Source organism: Rhinoraja longicauda, chromosome 1 (genome assembly GCF_053455715.1).
Source record: "Rhinoraja longicauda isolate Sanriku21f chromosome 1, sRhiLon1.1, whole genome shotgun sequence".
Lineage (NCBI taxonomy): Eukaryota > Metazoa > Chordata > Chondrichthyes > Rajiformes > Arhynchobatidae > Rhinoraja > Rhinoraja longicauda.
In genome coordinates, this window is record NC_135953.1 from 88,703,955 (window position 1) to 88,718,184 (window position 14,230).

Consider the following 14,230-nt stretch of genomic DNA (forward strand, 5'->3'; position numbering starts at 1 on the left):
ATGTCAACCAGCTGGAGAGACTTGTGAACTCACAAGTGAGGAAGTGGCTTGGGCTACTGAGATGCCTCAGCAGCATAGGACTCTTTGGGAATGGAGCCCTCTCACTGCCAGTCTCAAGCCTGGTGGAGGAATTCAAATGCGCCAAAGCAAGGCTGGACATGACACTAACAGAATCCCGGGACCCAATAGTTAGAGGTGTTACTCCAACCCTAGCAACAGGGAAGAAATGGACTCCAGCAGCAGTGGTACAGGACGCAAAATCTGCCCTCCGACACCGGGACATAGTGGGCCGAGGGGGCTTTGGCCTGGGAGTAATGAAACCTACCTGGCAAAAGGCTATTCCAGCTGAACGTTGGCACCTGGTGGTGGAGGAGGTGCGCCACCAAGAAGAAGCAGCCAGATGTGCCAAAGCTATATCTCAAGCCAAGCAAGGCCGCTGGATGAGGTGGGATAGCATTGAGAGGAGGAAGATCACATGGAGTCAAGTATGTTGAGCTTTATTATCAGAGCCACATATGACGTCCTTCCCTCTCCCACAAACTTAAATCTTTGGCTGGGAGAGGATCCAGCCTGCCCCCTGTGTGCAGTTCCAGCAAACCTCAAGCACATCCTGGTCGGTTGTAAGACCAGCCTAACACAAGGCAGATACACCTGGCGACACAACCAGGTGCTGAGGTGTTTGGCAGCTGCACTCGAGTGCAAGAGAGTTACCACCAACGCCATGCCTACCAATGCCCAGCTAACATTCCCGCAAATCCAATCGTTCATCCGGGAAGGAGAGAAACGGAAGACTACCACCTCGCCTCTCAACTCATGCCCACTGAGCGCAGCCAGAGACTGGGAAATGCGGGTTGACCTAGGCCAGAGGCTTTCCTTCCCAGTTGAAATCGCAGCTACCAACCTGCGACCAGACCTCGTCCTCTGGTCCAACTCCTGTCAGCGTGTTTACATCATTGAGCTGACGGTGCCCTGGGAGGAGGCTGTGGACGAAGCATTTGAAAGGAAAAGGCTGAGATATTCCAACCTTGCAGTAGAGGCAGAGGAGCGAGGTTGGAGTGTAAGAGTGCGTCCAGTGGAGGTGGGGTGCAGGGGCTTTGTAGCCAGTTCCACTGTAAGGCTCCTGAGGGAAGCTGGAATCAGAGGGCAGGCCCAAAGGAGGGCAATCAAATAACTTGCAAATGTCGCCGAACGGAGCAGTCACTGGCTGTGGCTGAAAAGAAAAGATACTGTCTGGGCTGCCACGTGATCATCTTGAGGCTAACCATAAGACACACGCCCGGGTCTGATCACCCTGTGGTGGGCCTGCCTCAACTGAGGGTGTCTTGTGATAAAAGGCCGAAACACCCAGTGACGTTGAGGTGCACAACTGAAGATGTGTCGGAATGGTAGCAACATCACCTAGTGGTCACCCCCAAGAACAACACCAGTCAATTGTAGTGCAAACCTTAGGGATTGTAACATCTAGTCCTACTAATCAATCAGTTTCACTGTTTTAGATTTTACTAAAAAAGTGTGAACTAAGCTCTACAGTATTATCTGACAGCAGGATAATAAAAAAAAGCTGAATATGTAGTTGTATTTATCTGCCAAATAAATGATACCCCAGCGACAACTCAAAACCTTTGTGTAATGACCTTTTACTTCAAGATAGAATCAGTTTACATCGGTATCATAATCGTATTCTCCTTGCCTCATACCCAATAATTTTACTTTTTTTAAATTCCATTTTTCAGCTACTGCAATTTATTTGTAAGGGTTCTTCCAGAATACTGTTAGAGATGGAGTTCCAGTAATTAGAGAGAGCACCAAAACATGGGAAACAGTCCCAAATAAGAATGGTATGCCACTTGACGGTGGTAGTGATCCCATGCACCTGCTGCCTTCATTCTTCTTGGTGGTTGACATTGCCGGTTTGGGGAGGGGGTTGCTGTTGGAATAGCCTTGGTGAGTAACTGCAGTGCATTATATGGATGGCACATATTGCAGCTAATGTGCATCAGTGACAATGATAACGAATATTTAAGACAGTGGCTAGGATGCCAGGATAAGGAGCCTTCTTTGCCCCGTGTAGTGTTGAACCTCTCGCGAGATGTTGGGAGCTGCACTCATCCAAGGAATCGTAGAGTATTCAAACACATTCCTAATGTGTGTCTGGTGGATAATGGAGGCAAAACACTTGATTAAAGCATATCCAGACCCTGACTCACTCTTGCCGCCAGTGTGTCTGGTTAAGCTTCTGGGCAATGTGACCCAAAGTCATGACAATGAATATCAAGTTTAGATTTTAGTTTAGTTTAGAGATACAGCACGGAAACAGGCCCTTCGGCCCACCGAGTCCACGTTGATCAGTAATCCCCGCATATTAACACTACCCTACACACACTAGGGACAATTTTTACATTTGTACCAAGCCAATTAACCTACAAACCTGTACGTCTTGCGTGTGGGAGGAAACCGAAAATCTTGGCGAAAACCCACGCGGTCACGGGAAGAACGGACAAACTCCATACAGACAGCACCCGTAGTCAGGATTGAACCCAGGTCTCTGGTGCTGAAAGCGCTGTAAGGCTGCAACTCTACTGCTGCGTCTAGGTGGTTAGACTCTCTCTTGTTGCAGATGGCCTTTAACTGCCATATTAGTGGTGTGAATGTTGCTTGCCACTTATCAGTTCATGATGTTGCCGGTTTGGGAGGTGCTATTGATGAGTATCCAAGCATAGACTGCCCAACTTGAGGACTTGCAAACTGAAATGTACTTTGCATAACCAGTACATCACTTCTGACTTTATGATGGAAGGAAATCCTTGATGAAGCTGTTGAAGTTGGTTGGACCCATGGCATTGTACTGAGAAACTAATGTAATGATGTCCCAGAACTATTATGATTAACCTATGATCACTGTAACAAAATTCCAAAAGTCACAGATTATGACTGACCACTTGCGCCTTAGATTCCTTGATGCCACACTCATCGAATCCATAAAATCAAAGGAAGTCACTCTCCCTTGCATTTGTAATTTAGCTCTTTGATCTATATTGATGAGCAGTGAAGAACTTGAGCCAGGAAAACTCAAAATGGGCATTGGCGAGAAGGTTATTGAGTTCAAGCTACTTGAAAGTGCTGTTAATAAAACCTTCCATTACTTTGCTCATGATTGAGAATACATTTGTTGGGTAGTAATTAGCAAGTTGGGATTTGCCTTGCTTTTTGTAAACTGGACATACTTGGGCAATTTTATACGTCGAGGCCAATATTGCAACTATATTGGAGCATCTTGCTTGAGGTACAACTAAGCCTGGATTGCAATCTTCAGTACAACTTGAAACTGTTGGTCTCATTTCATTTCTGTATCCAATGTCCTTAGCCGTTTCTTAATATCACATGAATAGCAGAGGTCACAGGAAAAAGACTCCAACATTCACATATTTGGTCCTGCGATGGAGGATGGGGACATCGTTGTATTCTCCCCATCAGCTGGTTAATTGTCTACTTTTGTTTAAGTCTAGATATGGTAGGAGGCTCGCTCTGATCCACTGGTTGAGAGATCTTCAAATTCTGTCTGCATGCTGTTTTTTATTATTTAATACTGCTTCATTAGGATGGCACCTCATCATTTCTAAGCGTGTTATTGGTCCTGGTGTGCTCTTCTTTGATCTCTTAATAAACTTAGTTGACCCCCAGCAGAATAGTAATAGTATAGCAAGGGGTATGTTGGCCTATAAATATATAGATTGTGGCAGTGTATATTTCAGCTGCTACTGATGATCTACAGCATTTATAGAAAGCTAGTTTTGATCTACAAGAACTGCTCCTTCTATCCCATTTCGCAAGGTTGTAGTGCTACACAACACAATAGAGGATGTCTTGTATGTGAAGATAGAGCTCTTACCTACACACTGCAGGGGTTCCCAACCTTTTTCGTCCTGTTTACCCCAGGCAGCTTTTCAAAAGTAAATTTACCCCCACCCTGCTTTGTTCAGTAATTTGAGTTTACACTTCTACCACAATAAAGCAACAAAGGGGCAATTTAAAAATTTGCAATTTCTATCAAAATATCAAGATGTTTTCATCTGCCAAGGATAGATTGCTGAGGAAAAGATTGCTTACGTCAGTTCATTCACGACTGCTACAAACTCAATCTGACACCCATGTCCTTCAGGGGTCAGCCAAGTTAGTTAATGCTCAGTGAGAGTGAGAAACAGTAGGACTCTGGGGAATTTTGTAGAGCAGAGGAATCTAGGAGTGCAGGTACATAGCTCCTTGAGAGTAGCATCACAGATGGTCAAGAAGGTTTTCAGCACATTGGCCTTCATTATTCAGAATATTGAGTATCGAATTTGGGATGTTATGTTACAGTTGTACAAGACATTGGTGAAGCTGTACTTGGTGTATTGTTTTCAGCTTTGCTCACTCGGTTTCAGAAAAAATGTTGTTACGCTGGAAAGGGTGATTTATGAGGTTGTTGCCAGCACTCGAGGCCCTGAGCTATTGGGAGAGGTTAAGCAAGCTAGGACTTTATTCCTTGGAGCGCAGGCAGAGGAGGGGTGATCTTATAGAGGTATACAAGATCATGAGAGGAATAGATAGGGTAAATGCTGTCCTTTACCTAGAGTAGGGAAATCAAGAGCCAGAGGACATTGGTTTAAGGTGAGAGGGGGAAAGATTTAGTAGGAACCAGGGAGGCAAGTTTTTCACACTGAGGATGGTGGGTATATGGAACAAGCTGCAAGACAAGGTGCATGTGGCAGGCACTATCACAACATTTAAAAGATATTAGGACAGGTACAAAGAAATGAAAAGTTTAAAAGCATATCAGACAAAAGCAGTTAGGTGGGACTAGTATAGATGGGATCTCTTCATCAGCATGGGCAAGTTGGGTCGAAGTGCCTGTTTCCATGTTGTATGACTCTAATGGTGGTTCTACTCAGGTGGACACCAAATGGTGGTTCTACTTGGTGGACATCAAAGCCTTACCCTGAAACATTCTGTGCCTTTGGTCCCTTCAGTGCTTCTTCCGGATGTTGTTCAACATGAGAGGAGCACTAATGACAGATATTTGCTGCTATTTGAATGATATAAACAACACAGCACCAACCAATGATGAATCAGTTCATTTTGGTGCCAAAAACAGAATTTAAAATTTTGTGCAATGTGCATGTCAAAAATCAGTGATGCTGACACAACAGCAAATAATATATAAAACAATTAATTATGGCACATATGCAGAACCAATTTTAAACACAAAGCTGACAGAATCTGCTTTAAAAACAAATTTGCCTCCTGAAAATCTCCAAAACTTTATCAGTGGTTATTGGAGCAATCAATATTTTCAAAGTTAGATATCTTTGCCGTGTGGACACAATATAGTTATTATTTCTATGAAGAGCCTAATTTTAATATTACCCATTTCACTTTATTTAAAAACTATAAATTTCAAGAAGCTAAACTTCACACACCTGCCACTCAAGCCATTCATTTTTATAACCCCAACAGTGAACCGAATCAATCTCACTGACAGCTCGACAGCTAATTGCCATTTGTTACTTAACACATTGCAGAATTCCACACATGCCTGCCCAAATGTGGAAGTCTGCAACAAGCTGGCAGCCAGATGTTAGTGCACCGACTTGTTCAGCAGAGCACTAACGTACAACAGAAGGGAACTTCTCACCCAGCCCCTCAATTTCATGCCAGGACTGATTGGCCAATCCTGTAAAAAAAAAGATGTGTTTAAATTATTGCATTTTAATTTTTTTTAGTAGATTCCAATCTTTATATTGAATACTTTTTATTCAAATTGTTAAATACTATTGTTAAACATCTGAGATATGTACAGGTTAGTCACCACTGAGCCTCTCCGTCTCTCAAAACACCTCGTGTGCAGAGGGCAAGGTTGCTTAACTGTGCATCTTCACAAATGGCAAGCTCAGATGGGTAAGCCAATCTGGGCAGCTGGCTGGCTGCAGCTTAATCTAAACTAATGTTTTCAAGGTGAGTATTTTCTACAAAGCAAGCATCAATGCACCCAAAGTGTGGTATATTAAATTATCTTTCACACTTAAAATAAACAATAGAATTTTTTTTATAATTGGAATAGAACTCTTAGGATTAATGGTAAAGGCTCAGAGCTAATATTAAAATGTCCTCTTACTGATTATTTCCTTACTAATTATGGAACATCTTAATATACTGTCATTGTATAATGCGAAAGTTCTCATTCTGAATGCGGCTGAAGGTTCCCCACGGCCTACAGGGTAAGCCGCTGAGCTGGCCCAGCGGACCGTGCGCCTGCAAGGGGCAGCCACCAAGCCCGGCCCACGCTACGAGGACCCGCTGGACCACGGAGTCACTGCTGCTCGCCCCCCAAAAGACCAGAGACTGGGAGGATGCAGCCGGCGATGATGACGAACGTGACGGGAGAAGAGAGAGACCAGTAGGAGAGGAGGGAACTGAGGTCTGGCCAATAGCATCTTTGAGGTCACAGTAGGCCAGAGAAGGCACTTCCAGGAAACAAAAGTTAAAGAGCGAGGTGAGGACTTCGGTTGCCAGTCGACCAAAGATGGAGCAGCCAGAGGCCCACAGTAGCGGGGTCTGCCAATAATTAGGCACCGCTTACAACTGAAGCATGGACTGGCACACTTGCATGCAGGATCAGTAGACTATTTCTGTACAATATCCTCATGGGGGGGGGGGGTGCTTTGGAATGGCAATACTCTACTGAACTGTTTGTTAGAAAAGAATTTCACTATGCGTTTGCAATTTGCACATGTGACAATAAAGCACCATTGAACCATTAAAACACATGTTGTTTTAATATAGATGGTCTTACTCCAAGTTAATCAAGTACAAAACAATCCTAATCCAGATCTTTAAAATCACAAATTATATCATCCCTCATTTGGATTTCAGTTATGTTTTATTGCTTGTTTCTTTTCTGACACATCAGGGAAGATGAGCAGTGTACAATGAGATGATTTATCACTTAAAACATTTGTTTTATTAGAAATGCAAATTAAATCGAAGTTTCAAATACAATGATGAGAGACTTCCAATGATTAGGATTACTTGAGAAAAGGATAGTGATAATTATAGTGATAATTTTCTCCACGTTTAAAAAGTTATTTCCAATTCTATTATGAAATCAACTTTCAATAAAATATAAAATAAAATAAAATGTAATAGATCTCATGAATTTGAACCAAGCGGCCATGAGTACCTGGAACCATAAAGAACCGCACAGATAATTCATTTTGATCTAGAAAATGTTTTAAAAGGTCCACGGTAGTCAACGTTGGCATTTGAAATGATACAAGAGTTACAAACAGCGATATTACACTAATTTATATCGCGGAATTCGTTGCACAATACTGAACTAGCAGGTTAGTTGCCTTATTCAGCAAGTTAAACCAGTTTACAGACGTGTGCTCAATAATCAGCACGCCTAGTATTGTATTGACAGGGGATCTCTAAGCACATTACACTGTTAATGCCGGTGTTTTCTGCTTCAGTAATTGCGTGCATCACTGGAGTTACACACCACTATTTGCTTTGAAAGCATTTTCTCACTTTCACTTTATCAGTAACGCTGGGCAGGTTTCAAACTCCAGCGTTATATCGCGTTTCATACCTGGTCACAGCAGGCAATAATCTCAGTCTACGCTTGTAATCCTACACTACCTTGTCGCTAAGGTTCTCCGGCTCCTTCGCTGCCTTCCTCCTCCTGGGTTCCGTCATTGCTCGCTGTCTCTTTTCCCTGGAGTGGGTTCGCCCCTCGGTGCGCCGCCGCCGCCGCCGCCGCCTCCTCCTCCTCCTCCTCCTCGCCGCCGCCGCCGCCTCCTCCTCCTCCTCCTCCTCCTCCTCCCCCTCGCCCTCGCCGACTCTCCCTCCTTCCCTCTCCCCGACACTTCGGTGTCAACCGCCTGCCCGCCCGACCCCAGCCTGAGACGCAGCACGCGGCACGGCGTGGCGTGGGGCCTCGGTTCTCAACCGCCCCTCCGCGCGGCGCGGGCACGATCCTCCCCGTGATGACGCAGTCGCCTGGTAACCCGGCTCCGCCCTTGCCGCGTGCGCGCGTCCCCGGCAGCGGCGAGACTTCTTTCAGCATTCACTCTTCCCAGTTTGTAGCAGAGGTCTTATTCAATGCCGTTGATAAATTGATGATCGCATCTCGTGACCAAACAAAAACATGCCCCTCTTGTACGTAATGGGGGCATTTTTTGTCTTTTTCTGTGTTTATTTCTTTAAAAAGTTATTTGAAGATTTAGATAATTTTCACACTAAGAGATGTAATTTGCTCACTTCTAAAAGGCAGGGCTTTCAGAAGTGAGCAAATTACATCTCAGTGTGGAAATTGTCTAAATCTTCAAATAACTTTTTGAAAAGCAGGGCTTTTCAGATCACATTGAGGTCATCTTTCATTGCTGTACCTCATTTGACGTCATATATATATTCCTTTTATTTGCCCCCACCGGGGAAATTTACAGTGTTAAGGCAGCAAAGTGGATAGCAAGAGATCATTCATTATAAATAAAAGTTAAGACAAGGATAAATTGTCATCAGTTTACTGTGTATTCCTTGTATGTCTTGCAACATATAAGCATTTGTTTGCAAATCTGCTTTGCAAATGCAGATTTTGACTTTGTCAGCTTCTCAATCGGAAAAGGCATACATAAAACACAATCCCTTATCGAGGAAACTACAGTGCTAAGGTCGTATTGCATGAGATGTTGGCCTGCAATGGCAAGATGTTGGCCATTCTTATACTTCAGCATTGAGAAAATAGTATTAAACTGGTGACGGTGTACACTGTACCTTGCACGGTGTTCAACTGCAGTAATGACTTTTGAAGGACCAACGTTTTAATTTTGTGTTTTGTGCCAATCTCGTTGATTACAAGTGAGCATCTGGAAGTACATTTATCATCAGTGCCACAGGTATTAAAGGACATTCCCTCACCACAGTGTTGGAAGTAGATTCCTATACTCAATGATAACGGCTTCAAGGGACTGCATCCTGAGAGGGTTCATTCATGCCACTGGCATTAGAGAGGCAGACCACGTGGAGAGGAGGATGAGGAAGGTTCTGTGGTCCAAGTATCACAGGAGCAGCAGCAGGGCATAAATTAAATAGCTTTCCTCAATGAAATCATAGCCAGGTGCCAATGTCCACGAAATAGGGAGCAAGAGAGAGAGGTTCCATAAATTCAACTGTTTTGTTAGGGTCAATGTTCAAGATGTTCTTGCTCATATATCTATGGTAATAATGTACAAGCCTCCATTATACAAACATTTGATTGTTTCAGCGCCACACCCAGCGCCAATGATTGTGCTGCATGCACTAAACACCAGTGCAAAGGTTGGGATCGAGAGGAAGAGAAGCTTAAATTAAAGGGTCGTGTCTCACAGAGCAGACATTTCACACCAGTGGGCTGCACTTTGTTTAAAGGATCCTGGAAGAGGTTATGCCAGTCTGTCAGAGGACGTTCACCCAGCAGTTCTGCTGGTAAGCTTGATGATAGTATCTATACGCATGTTGATACACTTGACATATTTCCTGGCCTGTCAGAGAGTCTAAAAGGAATGTCATGAGTGAACTTTCACAGACCTGCAAATCCCACTATAGCAACAACAATTTTCTTGAAATACTCAAAAGCTAAATATAATGAAAGACTGCCTTCAGTTAATAAACGTTGGTTATGGAATGCCAATGGCATGTGCAGCCATGAAAGTCATTTCCTCCACCACTGCTTCATTGCATGGTTGTGGTTCCTCTAAAAACTCTCACGGACCGTTCACCCAAGAGAGACTTGAGTTCATGCTCTTGTCCAAAAGAGAAGGTCCACGTCTTATCCATTTGGCTGCTCAACCTCCTCCTCCTTCTAAGGAAGAACTTTTGGGAAAAGCCTGAGCCTTTCTAATGTCACGGTTGCTGTGCATGCAGCAGATAATGATGAAATGCCTAACTTCCTAACTGTAGTGCACTGCAGGTTGTCCCAGGATGTGCAGATGCCGAAATAATTCCAAGGGAGCCTGATGGGACTCTTGGAATTCTGGGGGTTGCCTAACAGTCATCGAAGCACCAATCAGCTACAGTATCAAAAGCAATGACATGTGTCACGAGCCAAGGAAGGAGGGATTGCCCCCCTGTCCCCTAACAGCTTGCCCTCTGCGTGGTGTGGCAGCTAAATACAGCAAGAACAGCAGACATGCTCAAATAAAGAGTTGTGAGAGTTCCCCAGATACATGGCATTGACCTTGAAAGAAAATAAGTGTTTTCTTGCATGAACTAATGTTCAGGAAATAATAGACTTCTTGTACATCTCAGGGTTTCAAAGGAAGCCCAAAGCACTACAAATGCAGTATATTGCACCTTAGGAAGCCCACAAGCTTCTCAAATTTGTAAGCTTGTTTCGATTGATTCTCTGTTTGTCCCACACCCACAGCCACAGCCACACCCACAGCCACAGTCACACCCACAGCTACAGCTACAGCTACAGCCATCACTAGAATGATCTGGGGGCAGGATGTTCAGAGTTACAGTAACCCAGATTCTATGTATAGAGAAGCCACATCTAGATGTATGACTGTAGCTCCCCCTACAGATCTTAGTTGCCACTTATTTACAATTTAAATCTCTGGATTTTTATTGTTCATTTGTTTTTCAAGATATGGATATCACTGACAGGCCAATCCTAATCATCCTTGATCCTGGTGCCAGGTTGTTTCAGAAGAAATTTAATTAACTGTATTGATGGCTGTGAAGTCACATGCAGTTTGGCCTTGGTAAGGATGGCAAATTTCTTTCCCTGATTGGCCTTTATGTACCAAATAAACTTTTTTGCAATAGTCTATTAGTTTTTCATGATCATCATTCGAAAATGACTGTTTTTAAAAAATTCCAGAGTTAATATAAATTTAAGTTTGGGATTATACGCAGGATGATGGATTCAGGCCTCAGGCCTAATTCAGAAACAACTGCTGTTTCACCATCTAACCCCAATGTTCTTTACAGGACTAGAGAGAGAAGCATAGCATCCTCTAAAAACTATTTGTTTCTAAACATTTGCTCCAATATACCTTCTTACCCTCCTCCTGTGCGATCTACCGTGTCTCTATTGCCTTTTTTGTGTCCCAAACATAACAGCTACAGAAGTGCCCATTGTATGGAAATAATAAGTAAATGAAGGTTGCTTCAGAATCTTCTACTTCCAGCATAATGCTCAACTAAATACAAGACCGGCATTCCTCAGATTAGGAAAGGGTATAATTCCTGAGAATTTTGCAACTCAAATTTTTTCCATTCAGAAATAAACAAAAATGAATAAAATGTGCTGGAGAGGATCACAGAAACTGCTGATCAGGAGAGTGAGTTGACACGAGAAGAGTGGTCGCCATCTAGCTTCACCGACTCAATGAGCAAGTGAGTCTGTTCAGTGCTCTCATCTCTGCTTGATTCAACCCAATCCCCAGTTGTTATGGCTTGTTCATATGTACAGATGCCCAGAAGTCGCACGCTCGTAACCCTGGATGGGCCTATAACCCTTTAAATTCTTGAAAAATCAACTTCCTTGTGGGCTCCCTAAATGCTCCTGAACAAAACAGTTTGCACATTCTCCCTGTGACCATGTAGGTTTCCTTTAGGTGCTCCTGTACCTTCCCACATCCTAAAGATGTGCGGGTTTGTAGGTTAATTGGCTGCTGTAAATTGACCCTCGTGTGTGGGGAGTGGTCAAGAAAGTGGGATAACATAGATCAGTATGGATGGGTGATGGATGGTAGATGAGGACTCAGTGGGTCCTTTCCTCTAAACTAAACTAATAATACATCATAATTTTTAAGCAGAGACTTGATAAAATGATAAGTGGACATGTTGTAAACAAGTAAATCATTTGTGTCAAATTTCACGCTGAATCTAAATACTTGTTGGAGAACCTGTTGGAGAAAATTCAATTTTCAATGTGGAATTTTGGTTATTCTTATTAATTTTAAACAATATTAATGCTCTTAAATGCTCAATTTTAAATATATCCAGTGAGAATTGTCACAGGAGGAATTAATATTTGGATTTTCGATTGGCAGCCCAGGTTCATTCTGTTTCCACCGAGTGCCATTTCATCTTCCTCAACTCTCTTACTCGAGGCTCCCGCTGTTAGTACCAATATTAAAATGAAATGATATGATTTGATGTGATGCATGCTTTGATTATAAGTAATGCCAAGACCTATTTTCTTGCAACATAGAAGGAGACCACTCAGCCCAGTATGTGTACGCTAACTCTTAGAGCAATCCTATCAATCCCATTCCCCTCTCCCTCCCCCCAATTTTTTTGCAATCTATTCCCTGATACATGGCATCAACTTTCTCTCCATTTTTTCCCATCCACCAAAGGGATAATTTATAGTCACCAGTTAACCTATCAACCAAACACATAGTTACAGAGAGAATGTGCAAACTCTTTACACACATTGTCAGAGGTTCGGCTCGAAACAGGTTGCTGAAACTTAGAAGCAGGAATAGACCATTTACCGCTCCACCAAAGCCAGGCTGATAGAATTCACAAGTAAAAGTTATGTCTGGTTAGGTGACAAAGGGGGGGGGGGAACAGAACGAAAATCCAGTGATGGCACAAGAGAAAGAAATAATAGCTGCCACTGGGCCTGACCTATGTTAAACAAAAATTAAGGGATATTGCCATTCTTAGGGAAGGAATAATTTCCAGAAATTAAGGTTTCTTTTGCATATAAATAATGCAAAAATACTCAAGCAAATCATATAAATTCATCAAGCATTTATGATAGAATTTTAAAAATGCAAATAATTTGATACAGAATCCATGAGGCATACCAGACAATCTGCTCTTAAGTATCTTAATCTAACTATGATATACAAAACATAGTTCAATAGTTTGTGCTAGAATTAGAAAAAAAGAGAGAAATGTTACAAATGCAAGATAAATAAAACACTCAAATAATTTATTAATGTTGCTTCCCACTCAGTTAGTCTTTATGTAATTCCAGTTTTATGTCAGATGGTTTTTTTTTAATGTCTTTGGAGAAAATCAGAGGCAATAAATGCTGCCCTATGAGTATTGCTTAATAAAAACACATGTAAAGAAAATTATGTGAGGGAAAGAACTGCAGATGCTGGTTTAAGTCGAAGGTAGATACAAAATCCTGGAGTAACTCAATGGGACAGGCAGCATCTCTGGAGAGAAGGAATGGGTGACGTTTAACCTATCAACCAATGTCACCCATTCCTTCGCTCCAGAGATGCTGCCTGTCCCACTGAGTTACTCCAGCATTTTGTGTCTACCTTAAAATTATGTTCAGAATCTAATCTGAAAGTGAAAATGGACAATTGAACTATTCAAAATGATGACAGGTTCCTGGTTCATTAAAATGAGGAGATTTGGGTTTGCTTCTAAAACTACAGGAGAAAAGGAAATACTGCCTGGCTCCCATATGCACAGGATTACATGTCAAAGATAATGACTAAAAGAAGTGAATGATCTATGACCATATTGCTATTTTTTAAGTACACATTGCAGCTGGATTTAACCAAAGTATGCCATTTTCCCTGTTCGTCTGAATAATTTAAATTGCTGTCTAGCTGCAAGATGCTCAGATAATATTGAGAAACTGTGATTTTGCCTAATTCGCATATTCCCTGGTACAAATTATGCCTGAAATATATATCAAAGAGAACCATAATAATAATGAACATTATGCATTATCATGGGTTTTTTTCCTACATTTATAACACAACACTGAGCTAGTAGAGCAATGGACTTACCTGAAATTACTCTTCATTTAAGGTCATAAGGAATAGTAGAATGAGGCCATTCGGCCCATCAAGTCTACTCCACCATTCAATCATGGCTGATCTATCTCTCCCTCCTAACTCCAGTCACCTGCCTTCTCCCCATAACCTCTGACACCTGTACTAATCAATAATCTATCTCTGCCTTAAAAATATCCACTGGCGGCCTCCACAGCCTGTGGCAAAGAATTCCACAGATTTGTCACCCTCTGACTAAAGAAATTTCTCCTCATCTCCTTCCTAAAAGAACGTCCTTTGATTCTGAACGTTATGACCTTATGACCTTAATTTAAGTATTTATACACCACAGCCAAATCATTTTTGTTCTTGTAGAGAGAATAAGCCCAAGGGATCCAATAAATTCCTGCAGCAAGTACTAAATCAACTTTTGCACACTGAAAACACGAGGCATC

General features: G+C 42.4%; 1 protein-coding gene across 1 annotated transcript in view; it reads right to left on the reverse strand.

Annotated features, from left to right (window-relative positions):
* Positions 1–7,768, reverse strand: part of cds1 (CDP-diacylglycerol synthase (phosphatidate cytidylyltransferase) 1) — a 78,757-nt gene extending 70,989 nt beyond the window's left edge. The window contains exon 1 of the mRNA XM_078411097.1: positions 7,678–7,768. Within this exon, the coding sequence (XP_078267223.1) occupies positions 7,678–7,734 (57 nt within the window). The 5' untranslated portion in view covers positions 7,735–7,768. The remainder of the gene's footprint in view (positions 1–7,677) is intronic.
* Positions 7,769–14,230: the final 6,462 nt, after the last annotated feature.